Consider the following 21,731-nt stretch of genomic DNA (forward strand, 5'->3'; position numbering starts at 1 on the left):
CAACTATTCTCTGTTCATCTTTTCCCTCTTGCTCCATATCCCTTTTCTTTCCCCCTCCAATATCTTTTGCCTTTTCAGTCACTTTCTATTTCAACTTTTCTCTTCCCTCTTCTTGAGGACTGCAGAGAGGGCGGAGCAACTGGCAGTGCAAGAAGAGAGCCCTCTCGGCAGATTTCTGCTGCTCATGTTGCCCCTCTGTAGTTTTCTTCACTTCTCAGCTTAGAGATCTGATGAACTGTGTTGGGTAGATCGTGGGGAGATCATGAATCCTCCCCTCCCCTGCAGTGCTCAGGTGAGAAATGGGGGAAACTGGGCTGCAGAGGGAGTGGAGCCAAGGAGAGTGGGCAGAGCTTGGGAAGATGGTAGTATGCCTGATGGGGAAGCCTGGTGGCTGCACGTGGCCTGTGGATTGGAGGTGTCCCACACCTGTTGTAAAAGAAACAATTTTACAATTAGTAGTGAAGAAAGATATTATATTACAAACTGAGCTGTTACGTATAGAAAAAGGTTGGCCATGATGTTGAACATTTCTGTAGAAAATAAAGTGTGATGAATCTGACATAACTCCACCTAATGAATAGCATCTTTTATATGTTTTCTCTATACAAGCCTAACCTTGTTAGTCTTGCGAATGGATGCAGTCTAGTAGGAACTGCCCAAAGTGCAAAGCATAAAATATATGTGTAAAATATGATTCCCACTCAGAATGCTCACAAAGGCATTACTATGTTAAGTCTTCAGTATCTCCATAGCAGTAGCCAAATAACAGCTGGTAGTTTTGCTTTCCAGTAACTGTAAAGTGCAGTGCAAGGAGAAGTGTTTTACACCTACTTTTATGAACTCTTCCCCAAATTCTCCCTCGTTTGGGTTTATCATTCATTGACCCTGCTAAACATGTGTCCAAGTATTCTTCTATTACCACTATCATATTGGTCTGGGTGCTCTCTCTAAAACAGAAGTTGACACCCAATTTAGATGAATCTTTATGAATTGTATTAGCTGGACAAGGGAAGGCTTGTTTGAAAAATGCAAGTGGAATAAGAGGAGGCTATAGGCTTTTCTACATGAGAATGTTAATCTGCTGTATCTACTTTCGGTTTCATTGCGGGATTGAGATAGAAACACTACACCAGGAGTGTTTCCTTTCCTTCTTTTCCACTACATAATCTCTAGGTGGCAATTTATTTGATTCTATGATTATTATTTTTTGTGATAATGTGTGTGTGTGTGTGTGTGTGTGTGTGTGTGTGAGTATAAGTTGTTTTGAAGGCTAAAAGGCAGGTTATAAATAACTGCATGAATAAATCAATGAAACAGATATTCAGGAAAAGTCATTGATAGAGCCCTTCTATAATTATACTCCTTGAAATGCAATTCACGGTGGATAGATTGCATAATGGAAAGCTGCTACCTGTCAAAAACTCCTGTACATTAATTAGTAAGAGAGAAGTATTTTACTCTAGCCGTCTACGATTTTTTTAAAATATGAAAAAGCACTCAGTCATGCATCTCCCATGCCTGTATTCTGACGTGGTATTCTTTGGAATGTGATGATTGGCCAGTAGTCAGGTGCAGAGATATGGAGAGCCTTACATAAATGCTATCAGTGGAAGACATAGAGAACACTATCTGTATGCAGCATGAGCAGGTGTTCTAGTTGCTCAAACAAGGGAGCAGATCTGACTCAGAAGCTGTTATAAGGGACAGGAACCTACTCTGGCCTCTGATGCAAGGAGGGTTCTTTTGCTGGTTTCAGTGCCTTTCTGTCCATTATCCAGAACTGATTAATGATGCATGGAGTCCATTTATTCTAAACTCAACTCCTGATACCTAGAAGTTTTACTGAGATAAGTAGCATCTTAATGTGATGAGAACTCAAGTGGAAAGTCATCTGATTTGTCTAAAGCAATATCTCCAGCCATGGCAAGAGATTTTGTGGCAGTGTAGGGTGGGCTTTGGGGAGAGATGAGGAGTTCTTTCTTCACTTTGAGGCATCATTGTAAAGCTTGGCCAGAGCAGTTTCAACAAAGTGAAAAAGATAATCTTGACTGGAGAGATCACAGATGGATAATGAAAAGATGAGAAGGAGGTAGCATTTAGGAAGGGGTTAAGGCTGAAAGGCTGAGTAAGGAATAAAAACGGAAATGATTGAGAATGAGGCTATGAAAATGTACTGCGAGATCCGAGGGAAGGTTGGTCAGAGAAGGAAATGTGAGGGAATAGGGTGACGGTAGAAGAAAGAGATACAGTTACCTGGGCAAATGTAAGACAGTGCTCTCCCTGAGGCAGGTGGGCGGATCCTCCTCCTCTTCCTCCTAGCTCGCTCTTAATTGTTTTTGCTTCTGCATTAGTGGTGCCAGCCAGTAGAGGGTGGTGGATCCAATGTCAGTGAAGCACCTTGGATAGCCACTTTAGAGTTCTGAATGGTTCTGACTGAAACCCGGGGCAGATTCACAACCCACTGACATTGGAGCCACCTGTGGCCACTGGTGGCAGCAAAGACACTGCCAACATTACCAGGGCCATCGGTCCTCTCCACGCCATCCTCTGAGGAAGAGGGTTATTCCTCAGAGGGAGGCATTGTGGGTAAGGTGTCTCCAGAGAGTGCTTATGCCTCCGCCACTTTGCCATGATGGTGGGCAAATACTCTTTAAAGTTTAATTGCCTGTCAAATACTGTTTAAAGTTAAATAGTGTTTGCCACAGCAGCAAAAGCAGTGGCACTTCACGGCTTATGGGCTGACGGAGCTACAGAAACAGCTATGGGGTGGAGGTTCAGCAGCAGCGATGAGCAGTCCTATAGGTGGGGGTTGGGATGGAAGGCATGATCTGCTGCCTCTCCCAATATGCTGCCTGAGTCATATGGCTCATGATAGGGCTGGCCCTGCCAGTTGCTTGTCAAAGTCATGGACACTTAAAATATGCATGTTTGTTAGCTTTATTGTGTAGTTTCTCAGAAAATTCAGACCAAGATAGAGGCAAACAAGGACAAATTCCTCTCTTATAGTAACCACATGAGATGTTGCTAGAAATGCTTTGAAATAGCGATGTGGTAGGTGTAGAGGCCTACCACACCAATACAGTATAGAGTTATACTGTATTGGTGTAGAAATTCTAACTGTGGCTGAGGCAATCCATATGATGAATCTCACACTTACAGCTGCCCCACAGAAGCATTTCCATCAACTTCCCACTTGGTGGCCATACTGTTAAGGCAGTCTTCCCCAGCCTATGCCCTTCCAGATGTCTTGGACTACAATTCCCATCAGACCCAGACAACATGGCCAATGGTTGGGAATGATGGGAGTTGTGTTCCAGAGCATCTGGAGAGACCCAGGTTGCTTTGTACATACACATGTAAGACTTAACAGCTCATTGTTCAATGACATATGTATATCACTTGTTGATTCTAGCTCAGGGATAGGGAATCCAGTGTCGTCCAGATGTTTTAACCTCCCATAATCCTCACCACTGTCCATGCTGGCTGAGGCTGGTGGAATTAGTAGTCCAAAACATCTAGAGGGTACCAGGTTGCCTATCCTTGCTCTAGCTAAATTGAGGAATAACCTCCTCTGATTTTATGTTTATTATTATTATTTTTTTGTGCTTGAGCAAATGTAGCTTTCTATGTAAGGTCTGTCTTCGTTGGATTTGTGATGCTGTTTCACACATGCAAGCCCTTATCTGATGTTGCAGCCATACATACAACACTGATTTGTTATGTGAATTGCATGCTTTTGAAGTGGAAATTAGAAAGATGCATAGAAAAGGTTGTTTGCATTTGCTGTTACATTGTCTTCTCTGCAGACTTGCTTGTGTCAGATGAGCTGTAAACTTGAACTTTATTACCAAAGCCCTTGAACTTTATCATCAAGGTATCTGATGTTCCACCCCTGAAAAGAATGAGAGGAGGAACGACAAACTTTGCAACTGCATCAGTGAATTACTGCATTGTGAAACATGATTTCCCATAAATAAAATTGGGCAAAACATGTAGAAAGGTTAGGTTTGGGGCACAATCTGTCAATCAGCAAGGCCAGCCCTTCCATTAGACAGGTGCTGCGTGCAGGAAATGGCAGCAAAGTTTTGGAGCTGATGTGCCATGTGCCCCGTCTTGCACCTCCAAAACTAGCCTGCTGTCCTGAGGTGTAGCAAAGGATCCTGTCCCCCACCAGTGTTGAAATGAAATTCAACTGCCAGACAAATTGGCCACTGTATGTGGAATGGAGGGACGCTATCGTGTCCTTTGCCTCAGGCAGCAAAATGTCTTGGGCTGGCCCTGTCACTCAGCATTCTGATGTTTGTTTCAGTGACTGACCATTTGGAAGGCTTGAAGTCCAGGGGCATGTCTACACCTCCCGGCGGAGGGGGAAGGATCTCACGATATACTGATTGCAAGATCCTCCCCCTGCATTCACATGTGGCGTGTGATGTCCTGAGAGGAAGGAGAACGTTGCACCCGCCATTTATTTATTTTTAAAGAGAAGGACCTGGAGCGCACCTGCGATCCAGTGCTAAAGTAAGTTTTAAAAAAGAAGAAGCCCCAACCCCGCTCCCCTTCCCACCCCCGATGGGCATGGAGCACTTGAAGAGCTCCGTGCCCTGTGCCTGGTTCCCAGCTCCTCACATTTACTTGCGAGGAGCTGGGACGAAACTGGGATGGCCGCCCACACGTCCCACGGTCTCGGGATGATCCTGAGACCGTGGGAAAAACTGGGGTAAAAGCTGTCCCAGTTATCCCAGGGAGATGGAGGGATCATCCCTCCCTGCCCCCAGGATCCTCTGTGCATCATGTGGACACACAGGGATGATCCCAGGGCGATCCCTGGGATGAGGCATGGTGTAGACATGCCCCTGTACTCCGCTGTCTTCCTTCACCAGTCCTGCAGAGGGTGAGAGGTTCTTATTTCAAGGAGCTCTGCTAACTGTTGGGAGGTCTGAGTTGAATGAAAGTAGGCTCACTGTAATTGTAGTTCTGGTGACTGAGCTCCAAGACTGCTACACAGATCTAGAATGTATTTCCATCTGCTGAACATGTGCAGACATACAAATATATGTGTGTATAATGTATAAGCTTGCACTAAGTTAACGCACATGGCAGGCAGTAGTATTCAGTAAGCGAGTTGGAAATGTATGTGTGTGCATCAAAATGACACGTTTCATAATTTAAGACTTGGTAGAACTGGTTATTCTGAAATAATGCAGCTAAGTGACGAACATTTTCTTTTGCTGTGAATGGGAACAGAAGCAGATCTAAAGACTGTGAGGATGAAAATAACCCAAAAGCAAGAATTTTGATAGCTCAGACCAATGAAAAATATCATATAGATTTAGTAGAAAAAGCATCTCTAATGAAGACATTTTATATTTGGGCTGGTGTTTATATTAATAATCTTTAGTTTGCAAAGACAGTGACTAGGTTAGCAGAACACACTATCCCACAGTCAGTGGTTGAATGTGGATTATTGTTGAACTGTGGGTTGTTTGTTGAACCGTAGGTTAGTGTGTTGTCTGAACCAAGGACATTTTCTGCAGGGTGGCCTGTTAATCAGGTAGTGTGGCTTATTTTTTCCTCAAACAAGCCACTTTGAGAACCCATGGTTTGTTGTTGGGTTGTTCAGGGTGGTTAGCAAGCCACACTGTGTATGGTTAACAGCCTCTATGAGATGACTACCCACAAAAATAGATTCAGGCTTCATTGTTTTTTTCTAGAAATATCTTTATTAGCAGAGTATTTTGCAGTAAAACCTGAAAATGTGCTACATGTGGTGGGTGACTGATATATAAATGTAACATTCCATTGATGCTGTTTTTAAAAGCATCAGTGCATAGTTAGCCATAAAGACAACAGATATGTATCTCTGTTAATCTCAAGCAGTCTTCAGATGAAACAACCACAGAGCAGCATTCCAAGGCTGGGGGTTACTATGCCTTTCTCCTTATTAAAATATTCCAGATTTACTGCCTTTCTCTTTGTAGATATATAGTTGGTATGGAAACAAGCAGCCCTCTGCATCTATTTGTTGTATATAGAACACTGAACACATTTGGTTAAACTTGTGATTTTCTAAGTCTCTCCTTGTGCCCCCAAATTTCTCGAATGTGTTCTTATTTAGAAAGTGAAAGGAATGACGTTGTTATCATTTAAAACCGCCACTTTTTGCTAAAATCTTTTAGTCCTACTATAAAAAACTGGTTATGTATTACTGGTACTTTTACTCCCAATAAAATTGAGTTTTATCTTTAAAGCAGGGGTGTATAACATGCGTTTATACATACATACATACATACACACACACAGCAAAAACAAATTGTTTTTAACAAAATGGGCCAAATATAGCTTGTTTTGAAGCTATATGGGTCAAATTTAGCTTCAAAACAAGCTAATTTTGGCCCATTTAGTGCTCTGTAGCAGTAATGTGGGCATTTTTGTGTGTGTGACTCCCTTTTTTCAGGCACCCCCACAGAATGTGAACCATGGAGGAGACCAGAGGGCAGGGATGAAAAAAAGCTCCAAGATCCCCCAAAGCTGTCTGCCCCTGCTTTAAAGCAAACTAGATTCTATTGTTACATTTATATATCATTTTTCTTCTATCATGAACTCAAGGGTTCCTGCCATTTAGCAGCAGCAAGGTTGTGCATCATGGGCCTTCAAAGCATATCTTGTACCCAAAAAATTACCAGTTGACATATGTGATAGATCTGTCTGAAAAAACAAAAATACAAGAGATATCCTGTTGTGCAGTCCTGGGCATCTCCTTAATGTCACAGCGAAGAGAAATGACAGTCAATCCAACAAAATTGAATAATATGACTCCTTACAACGGATAAGACAGAAATATCATGACATGGGAGGCTAAAATCATACACTCAATGGGTTTAGTACAAGTCAAAGCTGGGAATGTTTGCCTGATTCATTTCCTTATTTTAGGCATGGCAGAGCGAATTTAATGCTGGACTGCCAGAATTAAATTCTCCACTTTTCTAATGTGGTGTTACCCTATGAATAACAACTTATGTGCTTTGTGTGGATTCTGAACTAAATGGAGTGCTGACCTGATCTAAGAGAGCTTTTCTTAACTTCTTATGGGATGCTGTCTTGTGCACAGATGTCGACACATAAGCAGAGTGCCAACTCAGCACCCGAAGTCAATTGTTAGCCTTTGTCCATCCCGTCCCCCGACCCCCATTTGTAATCAGCACCTGTAGACACAAGTAGGACTTAATGACAAATGACATTAAATGCATGGTGTGAAAAGGATTTTTAAAAAAATTAATACCAAGCACAGATGCGTGTGTCTGTTTTATTTATTTATTATTTAAAACATTTATATCCCACCCTATATCATTAAGATCTCAGAGCAGCATATAGATAAAAGCATACAGTATAAAACAATAAATATGCACAGTTAAAAACTATGAACCAAGTTAAAACAATATATAATTTAAAAGCAGTAAAAACAGTTAAAACAGCTAAAACAAGCAGAACTGCAGCTTGCAGGGACTGGGGAAGGTTTAAGGCTCCCAAGTTACAATCTTGACAAAACAGAAACCTTCCACATGCTGCAAATTCACAATAGAAAACGATCCCATTAGTACTAATGAAACTTCTCCCCCACCCCCTCTAATTGTATCGCAGGTGTGGTTTTTATCAGGATTGCAACAGGGAAGAGTTTGATCTCCTCTCCCCACACAGTGCAGTCTTGATTCAAATCCTGCTTCTCTTCCCCCCTCCATACCAATTTGCATAGAATCAATATTTTTAAACCCTCAGATGATGATGCAAGCAACACTTTTAACATCACATATAGATGAGGTGGCAGGAGGAGAATTATGACTGGGTCTCTTGTGATTGTTTTAATAATGAAAAGCAGCTGCATGGGGGACCTAAATTGAATTTGGGGGGATATTCTATGGGGGGGTGAATTAATTCTGCCCCCATGCTGTTTTCCCAATCTGAATCCCCCTCCTGAATCAATTATTTGTTGTGTAAGGCAAATAACTTTGAGGAGCAATTAAGATGGGAAAAGCAGCATGAGGGAATGGTTAAGCCCTTGTTCACAGTGCTGCAGCAGGACTGATCCAATTCCCCTCCCTCCTTTTGTGCAGCTGCTTTTAACTTTAAAGAAAGCCTACACTCCATCAGGGATCTCCCAGTAACTGGGAGATCCTATCTTATTATCATGGAGGAAGAGAGCAATTAGTCATGAATGCTTATATTATCCCCAGTATCCGAGGCCGTATGCCTCTCAGTACCCAGTTGCTCAGGAACATGAGCAGTAGCAGGAGTGTACTATTGTGCTCAGGTTCTGATTGTGTGCCTGCTATTGTCATCTTCTTGGCTACTGTGGGGAAAGAATGCTGGACCAGCATGGCTTTTGCTCTGATCCAGCGTGGCTTTTCTTATGTAGCTTGGTGCTGCATCGGGCAAATTAACGGATAATATGTATGTCAATAGCTATCAGCTCTGATAGCCTCCGTGTTTAGAGGTAATGTGCTGCTGAATAGCAGATGCTGGCAACAAAGAATGTTGCCTTCATGCTGTGCTTTTGTGCTTCCTGGCTGACCTCTGTTGGAAACAGGATACTTGGCTGTACCTGATATGATCTAGGCAGCACATTTTCTTGTTCTTAAGACTTTTTCGTACACTGATATCAACAAAATGTGTAGTAAAATTGCCAGGTTTGCACTGCATTAGAGAAGATAATTTAATCTTTAAAGTCTATTTTTAATGGGGCGGTACCTCATTAAAGTGTGGCATATTTTGACTGTTTGTGGCCCCACACAATACTTGTTTTCTTTAGTTATCATTAAGTTATCATTGGTCTGGTATCTTCTTCTTTTTTTCTTTTTTTTTTTTTTTGTATTTCCAGATAGTAAGATTGCCCTTGACATAATTAGTGTATTGTTAAAAGTGTGTAACTCCCCCTTTCTTTTTTAGTTGTTCAGGTTGGATTTCCTTGCCTGGGGAAACAAGATGGAGTGGCAGCATTTGAAGTTACTGTCATTATCATGAATTCGGAAGGCAATATCATCCTGCAGACACCACAGAATGCCATCTTCTTTAAAACATGTCAACAAGGTAACCAGAAGTGACCTGAAGAAAGATTTGTCTGTCTTGTCATAGTCCTCACATTTTGGGAATATTCCCCATATAGGCCAGTGCTGAAACAACTGGGCAATCCTTCCTTGTTAGGGTGGTCTCCAGATGTTCTGTATCACAAGCAACACATCCAGTGCCTTCCAGATGTGTTGGACTATGCTGGCTGGGAATTATGGGAGTTGCGGTCCAATACATCTGAAGGGCACCAGGTTGGAGAAGGCTACAGCGGAGCAAATCTGCCACTGGGTGAGGGAGATCCAAAGGCAGAGCATTAAACCAAAGCTTTAATGGGTTTGCACTATAAAGGAGCAAGGGAGGAGCAGCAGCCTTTTCCCGCCCCCATCCTTTCCCCTGTTTTCCCATTTCCCTACCATTGTATGCAATGGGAAGGAAATTATAGCACACATCCCTCTCCTCAGTTCTATGAACCTTGTGGATTCATAGCCTTCCCCAGTCCGCTCCTGACACATCCACAGAACAGTGCTCTAACGTCAGAAAGGCAAGGACCACTGAAGTTTCTGGAGCAGCTGGAACTGAGTTCGCACGGTCAGATCTCCCACTCCCAGGTCCAGTGTCTCTCTCTGCCTTCAGAGGGGTTCTTTTAAAACATCCTGTGCCCCCTGGGCTGCCCTCTCAGTGCCCACAGACATGCAGCCTTAAGCACCTTTTGTAAAAAAAAAATGACTCTGAACACAGGAGAACATGAGGCAGCTGCTTCTGAACTTGATCCTTGTATTATTTTAAAACAAGGCATTGCCTATAGGTAGACATGTGTCGCATTTCATCATGTGATTGGCTACCTTGTACCACACACAGTACTAGTTCAATGTCCAGACCCCTTTCTTATTCCACCCTCTGACCAATAACATTTAAGTTGAGTGTCATTACTTATTCTCATGCCTTTGTTATTTCCTAATAGTTTTTACCAGACCTAAACCCGAAATCCACTTAGATATGGGAAGACCATCAAAATAAACCACATGTTCAAGAAGAGCATTTGACTTAAAGCTGCCACACACTTCCCTAGGAGTAAGTCCCATTAAACACAATGAGTCTTACTCCTGAGGAAACATATATAGCAGGGTCCAGGAACCTCTGGCCCATAGGTCTAATGCAGCCTGAGCAGCCTCGCAGTCCGGCCCACTGCTTCCCCACTGCCCCCCCCATGCTGCAGTTAGGCTGCAACCCCCTCAGAAAATCATCCATCTGCATATTGTGGAGAGAAGGTCACTGGGGGAGCGGGAAACACTTTCAGGGGGGCATATGTGTGTTATGTGTGTGACCCTTGGTCCAAAAAGTTTCCCCACCCCTGGTGGATAGAATTGGGTTCTCAGATTTGCTACTGGTGGAAGTTTGCAAATGTGCATTTTAAAAAAGAGGTAATCTTGGAGATGCACAAGTACTGCATCATTAAAATAGAAATGAGGAAAAAACAGCTGGGTTGTACTACACCAACCAGAAATGAAATTTTACAAGGAGAGCGAAATTATGCTATGTAGACATACCCATTCAGAAGCATCACAGAAAACAGCACAGCCACACCCCCACAGAAATGCCTTAAGGTCCCCAAAGCAGGGAGCACACCACTGGTTCTTTGCAGTATACTGGTGCACCAGAAAACAATAATGGATTTTCCTCGTTGTGAAAAAATATGAGCAAAGCAGGAGGAAACCACAGGGGAGCTGCAGGACCATGATGGCAACATGGACATTCACCAAATTGCACAAATGAGGCAAGGTGATAGCGCATTTAAATCCCCTTCTGATCAAGCCCAGAGTTTGTTTATGCATCTTATCTGAGCATCTCAGTCAACATGTACTGCCAAAATGTCTATCATTTGGATACTGGCTGGGATTGGCTCCCAGGGTATCTTTCACTGTGCCAGCATCCTTAGAAGCTGATGCTCTGTCTGAAAGAATAACTAATTTATTCACAACACATGCAATTCATTTAATCTGTACTATTGTCTTCTTTGAAGCTGAATGTCCTGGAGGTTGCAGAAATGGAGGGTTTTGCAATGAAAGGCATGTATGTGAATGTCCTGATGGATTTTATGGTCCTCACTGTGAAAAAGGTAATCAAAAAGCCTTCTTCAATTATTTTATGTACTTTATTTGTACTGTAAGGACAGCCAAGCAGTCGCTGCCTTTCACAATATTGTTTCATAGAGGTTTTCAGATGTGGCTAGGAGGCCTCCAAAAATTAAATCTAAACACATAAGAAAAATATTTTATGAGCTGTGGCTTTTAAGAAAACATAGATTGTTTATACAAAAGATAAAGCAGTCTCCACTGAAGGGCTTGAATGATGGAATAGAATTGACCAACAACCAAGCAAGAGTCCATCTGGCAAAACTTTAAGTAGAATGCTTTTGCTAATGAACACTAGCTGTAAAACATAAATGCCACAATTATTTTACTCTGCTGTTGTTACTGACATGTATGTCCAGTTCCAATCATAGAAGCATGTCTACATCTGTGCAAAGTAACAGCCTCTATGAGTGAGAATAAATGCTACTATTGCATACATTCCAGTGGCCCCTATTTACCAAGACCAGTCCTGGTTTTCTGATTGCCAATCTCATCACTAGCTGGGGTTGCTGGGAGTTGTAGTCCAGAACACCAGAGGGTGGCAGATTCAGGAAGGCTGGAATACAGCAGGAGGCTAAGAAGCTACAGCAAAGTTGGGGAGGGCTGGTCCTTGATATGTGATTAGGGATGTTACAAGTACACAAGATGGGTATGTTCCAGGGACTGTGGAGCTCTTCTGGTTCCACATTTGGACAGTGTGTCGTGCTACCTGTTTGTATAGCATATCAGTCCACTGTGATTTGGCTGTACACACAAACTCCCTCATGCATGAAGGGGAGGGGAAGATCACATGCCCCATTCCCTTCCCCAAAAGCCAAAGCACTCATTGGCCAGGCCTCCAAGCTGCCCCACGTTTGCCATTAATGAGACAGAGGCCTTACATGCATAGAGCTCTGCCTCATGTTCAGAAATTCTGAATGCTCCAGGGTTCCTGTTCATGGAGAAAGGCTCTACAGATCTATAGCTGTATATAGCTCAATATCACTTTACATTTGGTCACCAGAAGGGCATCCCCAGTGGGTGTAATCCTGCTCCCCTCTCATGCATTCAGTGACTCTATGAGTCTGATTGTGTATACTACCCATTACACACAGTGATTAGTGAACTTATAGTTTCCTTCTGCTGCACTATGATGCCCCAAATGCTGTTTACAGAGATACTTGGATGAAAATCAAAACTCAAGGGCTTGTTCACATGCCTGGATTTTGGGAGCACTGCCTACCACCGAATCAACCATTTTGTTTGCAGGAGAGACCACTCAATCATATCAGTTGTAAGCTAAAATGGTGCTTTATACTTTACGACTTATTCTTTAGTCAGCTCCCCTGCTGTGCTTCTCCCTGCATTGGTACCAGCTACTCATGTTCATGTTGATTCACCTTCACTCTCTCACCAGCTCTGTGTACACCACACTGTATGAATGGCGGGCTCTGCGTCATGCCAGGATTGTGCATCTGTCCACCTGATTTCTATGGCATCAACTGTGATAAAGGTATGCCGGAAAGGATCATAATTAGACCTGTGAGCTTTAACCAATTCAGTCGTGAGGCTAAGCCATCCAGTCTTTACTTGCCGATAAAAAAATAGTTGTCCAGTTAATTTGTTGGATAAGCAAAATCTCAGGGCTATGAAAAGCCACTGACCTGTACAGGCAACACAGATCTGCTCATTCTCTCCTCCTTGTGCCAGATTTGATGAAAAAGATTCTTGCCTTTTTCTCCCAGTTTCTATCCACAGCTAACAAATATTTTGCATTTTTAATAAGCCACTCTGGGTTTTTCTTCCATTAGTGAAAACCACAAGCAATTGAAGCAGACAGCGCTTGGCTGGAGCTTCCTTAGTAAAGCCTGACTTCCCTTCCACAATACCAATAGGAAGTGAACTTGTTCATTTTTGAAGCCGTTTACTAACACTGAGTTATTTACCTGGTTAAATCTCCATCTAAACATTAGAGGGGGCACCCATTGGGTTGCCCTCCCACCTGCCCTAGCTCACAGCCTCCCTTTCTGCCCTATGTCTTTTTGCCTCAGTTCTCTGCCAACTGCTTCTGCTTGCCTATGTTAGGCCTGTAGGATGGGGACAGTCATCGCTTTCCACATCCATTGCTAAACTTAAGAGTGCCGAACATGGCAGAGACATTATTCATATAGCTAGCTTATTAATGTATAAAGTAGAGACGGGGTCTTGCTTCACCAGTAAAGGAGCATGCAGGAGATGGAAGACTCTGGCCTGCAACCTCTGTATTCCTTCTTGCATACACTTTCAGTATTGACAGGGGGAGTGTGTCCCTGCTGGTACTTTTGGACCTCTCAGCAACTTTCGATACTATCAACCATGGTGTCCTTCTGAAACGCCTGAGGGGTTTAGGAATCGGGGGCACTGTGCTCCAGTAGTTCCTACATCTCGGGTAGGTTCCAGATGGTGATGCTTGGGGATAGCTGCTCCTCAAAGAAGGAGCTGTTCTATGGCATACCACAAGGCACTATCCTATCCCCAATGCTGTTCAACATCTACATGAAACCACTGGGAGATGACACCCAAATGTATTTCTCTATGCCTTCAATAACAGTGTCAGCTAAGGATACTGTGTCTCCTCTGAATGAATGCTTAGAGGCGGTAATGGGCTGGATGAGGAAAAGCAAACTGAAGCTGAATCCAGACAAGACAGAGGTGCTTACTGTCAAGGGCCCTAACTCTGGTTTGGAGGTGTGTCAACCAGTTCTGGATGGGGTTACACTACCCCTGAAAGACTGCATTCGCAGCTTGAGGGTGCTTCTGGATCCGTCACTCCAAATGACAGCCCAGATAGATGGGACGTCCAGGAGTGCCTACTATCAGCTTCTGCTGATACGCCAACTGTGCTCCTTCCTAAAGTTAGAAGACCTAAAAATGGTAGTGCAAGCACTGGTAACTTTGAGGCTCGACTTCTGCAATGCGCTGTACATAGGCTACCTTTGTACCTAGTCCAGAGACTTCAACTAGTTCAAACAATGGCAGCCAGGTTGGTCACTGGTACCCCTAGGAGTGATCATATTACACCAACATTAAAATCATTTCACTGGCTGCCAATTAGTTTCTGAGTGAAGTATAAAGTGTTGGTTATTAACTTTGAAGCCCCACATGGTTTGGGTCCAGGTTACTCCTGTAAAATCCACCCTGCACACTCAGGTCCTCTGGGGAAGGGTTTACTCCAGTCAGCCACAACTAGGCTGACAGCTGTTACCCAGAGGACCTTTTCTTCTGCTGCCACCAGACTGAGGAATATTCCTCTGCTTAATACTCTTTCTGAGTTTAAGACAGCCATAAAGACTAGTCTCTTCCAGCAGGTCTACTCAGATGAATTTTAAACCTAAGAATTTTAAGACGTTGTGATTGTTACTTTAATATTCTATTGGTTTTATATGCTCTTTAACTAGTTTTATGTATTATATTGTATTTAATGTTGTTCTCTGTCTCAATCCAGAGGGAGAAGAGGGTAAGAAAGACAATTGTTATTAGCAGAAGATGTCCAAATTAATGACAGCGTGGCCTAGCTGACTCTCTGCAAAAAATAATTTTAGAATGTGCCTATGGAGACACTTCCATTTTGCATTGAATTTGCTCTTTAAAATAGCAGAAGCTAAACATCACTCCCAGCACCAATAGATAAGTCAACTCGTGCAGCTCTGATGAGCACAGAGAGTGCATGAATCTCAATGGCTTCGCAATTAATTTCAATGGAAATGACACTAGGTGTTTTTTTCATGCAAATGGATGCTGGACCTTTGAATACAATTTAAGCATGATGCCTTTGACATAATTGGCTTTTGAAAACCACCCAAACCTTTTTGTGCCTTACCAAACTTATACATTATTGTTTGTTAAAATCTGCATATTTTAATGCTTTGTTTTTATCTCCCTCAGCAAACTGCACCATCACCTGCTTCAATGGAGGAACATGTTTTTATCCAGGGAAATGTATTTGTCCTGCCGGATTTGAGGGGGATCAGTGTGAAATTAGTAAGTCCCAGTTTTATGTCATTTTCCCTAAACCAAAAATATTCTATGTGAGATTTCTAAAATATAAGAAGAGGGTACACACAACAAAAATGATCCTTGGATATCACAGCACAGGCCTCAGGACTGATATTTGTCCTTTGTATAATCGCTAACAATTCAGAAATCATACTGCAAAGTGGGAACTAGATGCTTTTAATCAAGCACAGTTAGGAACCCCACCTAGGCAAGCAACCATGATTCACAAATGTGGTCTAGATTATAATGTATATTGACTGAAAAGAGTTAGGTTGCACCATTGTATAGGTTAGCTAGACAAAAATAATTTAGGGTGCAAGTTTTTTGCATTTTTACAGACTAGAAAGTCCCACAACTCCTTGCATTCTCCAGTCAGCCATGCTGGCTGGGGACTGCTGGGAGTTTTAGGGGTTTTCCCCCTGTCTAAATATGCATAGGATTGTACCCTTAGTCCCCACTTCCAGAAAAATAGCCATCCTAGATAATAGGAGCAAAAAGCCCTACTACATGCAGAGGCTAAGTATATATTGCATGCCAGATGTCTCCAAGGTGGTATCTTCCTGATATGCTGAACTACAGCTTCCATCATCCCCAACTAGCACAGTCATTGCCCATGTTAGCTGGGGTGATGGAGCTACAGTCCAATGCATATGGGAAGCACCAGTTTAAGGAAGAATATGATAAGCAAACAGAGTCCAAATTACTTTCTTCTTTGTATCCAAAGAAAACTAATTTGAGAGGGTTTGATCTGGCACAGAGAAGAGGTGGGTGGAGAAAGGATTAAATCCTCTCGTCTAGAAGCAGTTTTTCTTTTAAAAACAAAAGTCTGGCATCCAGGCACTGTTGCACATGTTTGCATTGCCTGCAATATGTGTAGTTAATTCCCGAGACTCCTTGGCTAAGATCCAAAGAGCTACTCTAGGCGCGCCCAAAGGCTTTTATATGCCCAGTGGGTTTTTAAACTTGATTTCACTGATCAGCAGCCCTCCTCGCATGCTATTCTATGCAGTGTGAAAGGCTGCTATGAATCTAGGTACCTAGTCTAGGGGTGGGGCACATTTCAGGCTTATGGGATCTATTTTGTTTACAGTTTACTAGAAACCTGAGATCCACCAACCACGCCTGATGCAAAAGGCATACAGTTAAAATTAAAGAGTTGTGAGCCCTGAAATTTTAAGTACAAGAAGTAAGACAAGTTTACAGTCCTTCCACACAAACATCCGCTCCTAGTTATAGCTAAGCTCTCTTCATTTCAGCAGTATAATTTAGGGTGGAGGTGGGAATCATCTTGTTGTTGTTGGGAGTCAGAAGTCCTTGCCAATCGCCTGCAAATCACTCAGAAAATCTACCACTACACCCAAATCTACCTTATTTTACTTATTCATCTTTCTGTACTGCCCATTAGCCGAAGTTCTCTGGGTGATTCACGAAATGAACTTATTGTATTTTAAAACCATAAAATACAATAAGATAGTAAAACATAATATAAAACCCACACATTTTAAACAGAATAAAACCAAAGTATCAACCAAGGTAAACAGTGAAAAGTTCTAAAACCACACTAATACTTTTTTAAAACAACAACAACAACAAACAGAAGGATGAAAAAAGTCTACCTTCTGTCCACTTTGTTGAGTATGTGAAGTTAGGGTTTCCTGACTATATTGTGGCCCTATTTGGGTCTCATAGGTCATAATAACTGTTGTTCAATCTGTCACCAATCCACTCCTAGTGGTGCTGAGCTGGCTTTAACTTAAAGCACCACTGTCATCTTTTCTGTTTCTAGGCAAATGCCATCAGCCATGTAGAAATGGAGGTAAATGTACTGGTAAAAATAAATGCAAGTGTTCGAAAGGCTACCAAGGAGATCTTTGTTCAAAGCGTAAGTACTGAATCTACCTGATCTTTTCCCCCTAAAGGGTTTTAATAGTAGATTCAAAAGTTTGTTACATTCACATTAAAACTGTGTCATCTAGGTACTAGGTTTTTATGTATACACGTGGAAGGTGATCTTTCAGCAGAAAGACACTTAGTTTTGATTTTAACAATCAGTATCTTTTTTCCAGCTGTCTGTGAACCTGGTTGTGGATTATATGGCACCTGTATTGAACCTAACACATGTCAATGTCAAGAAGGCTGGCACGGAAGGCATTGCAATAAAAGTGAGTGGTGCTGATAAGATCTGATTATTCGGCCCTATAAATATGCAATATTGCTGGGATGGCTTTGAGTTGGTATAGGCAAAAATAAATAAACTTGTTGTTCTAAACAGTTTTTAGAATGCTAACATACCAACTAACTCCCAGAGAAGGCTTGGACATTATGCATCTAAGCCATCTCCATGAATTAGTCAGTGTGTTAGCATTCTGAAAACAACTGATTTGTTTGCTTTGGTTATGTTAAATGGCTACTTCAGGCAGAGGGATTAGTCATTTTTGAACATGGAGGGAATGCCTCCCCCCCTTTTTTTTCTTTCTTTTAAGCACTTACCAGTTGCATGGTGTGGATGTCACAGTTTCTGTATATATAACTACTGTTTTCATGTAGGACTTCAAATATCATGTTAATTTTGCCTTAGTAAAGGTTGTAATGATTGTTTACCTTTATATTTTCTTCCACTGAAGAGGACAAGATTGGTCAAAATGCATTTGGGATAGTGGTATTGTGTACATGTACAGCCTTGCATTTGGAAATCAGTATTGTGGATATGTACAGCCCAAATAGTTGAGTTGACATAGGTACAGTGGCATCCTCTCAATTAAATTCCTATCACACACCAGATTACTACTGAGCATTAAGTGCATGGGCCCAAGTTGAATGAGCCCCCACCCCACCCCATCATGGATGTCTCCCTCTCCAACCAGTTGGTTTCCATGCAGTGATTTTGAGCAGTGGCATTATGCCACATTGAGCAATGGTGGCTGCTGCTCTGGCAAGATGAAGCCTTGCAGCTGCACAAATTAGGTGACCCAGTTCAATTTGCAGCACTAGTACAATGCCACAGGCTGTAAGTTGACTGGGCCAACTGTTGTGCCCCATCTTAAGTGTTTCTTTCAATGGCCGTCTTTAAAAGCCATCATCTCATAGAACAAGACATGGCCTTGAACATTTTCATTGTCATTGTAACAGTCACTCATTGTTAAATAAATGTTAACAGTCTAGGGTTTATTGCAATTCGTCATATGTTATGCGGTAATACTGAGTTCATTCTCTGAGTGTGGATCCTTATGTAGCCTAAATGGCACCATCCACACACAAGAGGGAGGTATCAGCAGGCTCAAGGACACCCCAGGATTTCCATTTACCAGGAAATGGAATGGAGTATCCTGGAAGAGGGCATGGCTGGCTGGCTGGAAGCATAGCACACAGTGAAACATTTTGTTGGAGAAACTATATTTGTGGCACTTAAAGACTAACAAATTTATTGTGGCATAATCTTTCATGGAACAGTTCACTACAACCCCCCTCCCACAACCTAGCAAAACCAGTTGGACAAGGCATTATGGTAGGGCACACAAACTTGATATGTGTACCATGGGCTATGATGGTGCTACTACATGACATCTAAGTCTATGAAAAGTTATTGACTGTACATGGCCTAACTTATAACCACTCACCATAAGCCTTTCTAATGGGGCAAAGTAACATCTAAATAGTGGTTAAAGAATTGGTCGTAGTCTGGGAAGACCCAGCTTCAAATCCCTATTCAGCCATGAAGCTTGCTGGGAGACTTTGGATCAGTTGCACTCTCTCAACCTAACCTATCTCTCAGCATTACTGTGAGAATAAAATGGGTTGGGAGGAGAGCACTATATTATCCTGAACTCCTTGGAAGAAGGACAGGATAAAATCATAATAAAGAAACGTACTGTTTGAAAGTTTCTCTCATGAGACCATCTATTAAGATCACTTCATTGATGGTGGGATTTCTGTTGTTGTTATTGTTTTGAAGTCAACACTAATTGAATTTCTCTGTGGTATACTAAACAGCCACTCAGATGACCTAATATATGCTAAAATCACAATTCACCAAATTCTGGGAATCTTTGAAAAGTGAAGGTACCAGACCATAGTGTGATCTGCAACCTCAGACACTTCTGTCAGAGCATTAAAAAGATTAATTCCCTTCACCTGAATTCACCCGGAATGTCACTTTGCATTGGTTTCACCGTGCAGAGAAAGATCAAGTGAATTGTTTGTCTATAAATTGGTGCAGAACACCTGTGGCAAGGTAGATCCATGTTCCTCATGAAAAAGTGAACTTCTCACAATTCAGTATTTGTTGGTGTGAGGTTTTGATGTGATATGTATTGAATCTTGCTGCATCCAAATTAGGGTGGCCGTGTGTCCTATACTGCAGAGGACAGTCCTCTCTTTGAAGATATCCTCCATTTGAAGGGCTTGCCAGTCCAAATTCAGTTTAAAGTTAAAGAACTATCAGGAAGGAGAGCAGACGCCTTCAAGTTATCACCTGTTCAGAAAGTCTAAGCAGGCACACAGGATGCCTTCCCCACTCTGGTGAAACATTATATTTCTATTTAAATTGTAGTAATTGTTTCTAAATGTGAATTTATACATATTAATTAGCATATGCAGATTTTATGCAAATCTGTGTCCTCATTTCATCTTCTTTTTTTGGAGATGCATAAGTGGCCACCCTAATCCAAATGCAGAAAACTCTTCCATGGGAAACATTAACAATGAAGACAGACTACTTCTTTTGTAGTTCCTTGACCCCCTGTACTGGATTCTTTTTCAGGGTATGGAGCCAACCTTCTGAACGTCCTCAGGCCAACAGGCACCAAACACAGGCAGCAGCACACACCTTCACCTAAAAGGGCTGAGGAGAGGCAAGCGCCCCCTGAATCCAATTATATCTGGTGAACTGCAACATCTGAAACGTTTTATGCTACACAAAGTTCATAGCCTTCATTAACCTTTCATTTGTTGAACGTTTAAAATGCTGTTCATTACATTTTAAGATTACTGGCCTGAATTTTACTAGCTTCATTATAAACCACTGAGCTGATATTTACTGTTCCTTTTAAGTTTTACTTCTCTAGCACCATTATAGCTTCTTGTTTGCAGTGCTTTTGACCGGTTTCTTTTTGTACTATATTTCAATTCTTTATTAAGTTGCATTTTTTTTCTGCTCAGAAATTCCTCAAAACAAATTGACCATCCAAAAGGGGGAATTTTGAAACATTCTGGCCTGGACACACCATTTTTTCTCCCCTGAATTGTGCCTAGGTAGCTTAAACAAGTAGTAAAATTGGATTTTAATTTTGGCATGATTGCTTTTTACCTGTTTTGTTTAATAAAGCATTTTTTTTCTAATTTAAAACCAATTCCCATTTCTGCAAGATGCTCTGTATTAAATACATTGTGGTGGCATTGAAACAGTATAATATATTGGAAAGAAAGTGGAAGTATGAAGTATGAACTCAGTCTTTGCATTGGCTTATAGCAATATAATATATTGTACACAAAACAGCTCTTAAGTAATAAAACATTTTTATACTGATTGTTATGTATGAAATGAAAGATGCTGCCAGTGTGCGTCTGGAGTTGTGGTGATACATGACATGATATCTGAACATTGTGGCTCCAGGTTCTTGAAGGGGTTGGGCAAGATACCTTCAATGCCCCCCCATTAGTGATGCTACCTTCTCACCCACCATCGTGACCAGCAGCTATTGTCACCAGGCAGGAAGCAGGCAGTGGCATCTACTGCGTCTCATTCTCACCACCTCCAATGTTTGGGCCAAAGTGAGAAGCAGGTGAAGAAGCAGATTGCGGTGGCGAAGAGGAGAAGCAACTCCAGGGGTGTGCACCATCAGCATGTGCTCAACCATGCCCACCCTTGATCCCAGCCCAGTATCTGAAGATATAGATGGCCTCATCTTACATCTGGACAGCCATCTATTGGGGATGCTCTAGGTTTGGACTGCCTGCAGTAAGCAGGGAGTTAGACTTGATGGCCTATAAGGTCTTCTCTTACTCTATGATATTATGCTTCAGTGTGCTGACACCAAGACAACTGTGCAAGGAGTCAACTTGTCCCAATACAGGGATCCAATAGTACTTCATATGCTCACACAACAAAGGTATTGGCAAGACCAGAAGTACAGCACCAGGGGCTTTATCAAAATGGGAGAAGTTGGAAAGCTAGCTTTTCTCTTGGTGGCATAAAAAGTGTAGTCAGAGCAGCCTTAGTTCTCTGGCCCTGGTACAAAAGTGTACCAGAAAATTCTTGTAGTGAGCTGTTCTTAGGAGGCCTAGAAATAATTTTAGATAGAAGTAATATAGATTGTAAAAGGTCATTGGATAAGCTTACTAGTGGGTAAATAGAAGACAATGGATCCTGAACAAGTTATTTCCTTCCTACTGAAATCAACGTGCAAAGGTGGCCATGATTAACTTAGGACCCATTGAAATTAATGGGACTTTAGTGTGACTTACTTACTCTTGATCCATCCAAGAAGAATGTTAAAGCATTTTGTGTATGCTATTGAGCACAGAGTA

The 21,731-nt window shown here is 42.0% G+C and overlaps 1 protein-coding gene across 1 annotated transcript in view; it reads left to right on the plus strand.

Moving 5' to 3' along the window:
* Nucleotides 1–20,521, plus strand: part of WIF1 (WNT inhibitory factor 1) — a 44,354-nt gene extending 23,833 nt beyond the window's left edge. Inside the window, exons 4-10 of the mRNA XM_063134775.1 lie at nucleotides 8,941–9,081; nucleotides 11,081–11,176; nucleotides 12,589–12,684; nucleotides 15,096–15,191; nucleotides 16,993–17,088; nucleotides 17,273–17,368; nucleotides 19,966–20,521. Coding sequence (XP_062990845.1) covers nucleotides 8,941–9,081; nucleotides 11,081–11,176; nucleotides 12,589–12,684; nucleotides 15,096–15,191; nucleotides 16,993–17,088; nucleotides 17,273–17,368; nucleotides 19,966–20,090 — 746 coding nt within the window. The 3' untranslated portion in view covers nucleotides 20,091–20,521. The remainder of the gene's footprint in view (nucleotides 1–8,940; nucleotides 9,082–11,080; nucleotides 11,177–12,588; nucleotides 12,685–15,095; nucleotides 15,192–16,992; nucleotides 17,089–17,272; nucleotides 17,369–19,965) is intronic.
* Nucleotides 20,522–21,731: the final 1,210 nt, after the last annotated feature.

The sequence above is a fragment of the Elgaria multicarinata genome, chromosome 9 (genome assembly GCF_023053635.1).
Source record: "Elgaria multicarinata webbii isolate HBS135686 ecotype San Diego chromosome 9, rElgMul1.1.pri, whole genome shotgun sequence".
NCBI lineage: Eukaryota > Metazoa > Chordata > Lepidosauria > Squamata > Anguidae > Elgaria > Elgaria multicarinata.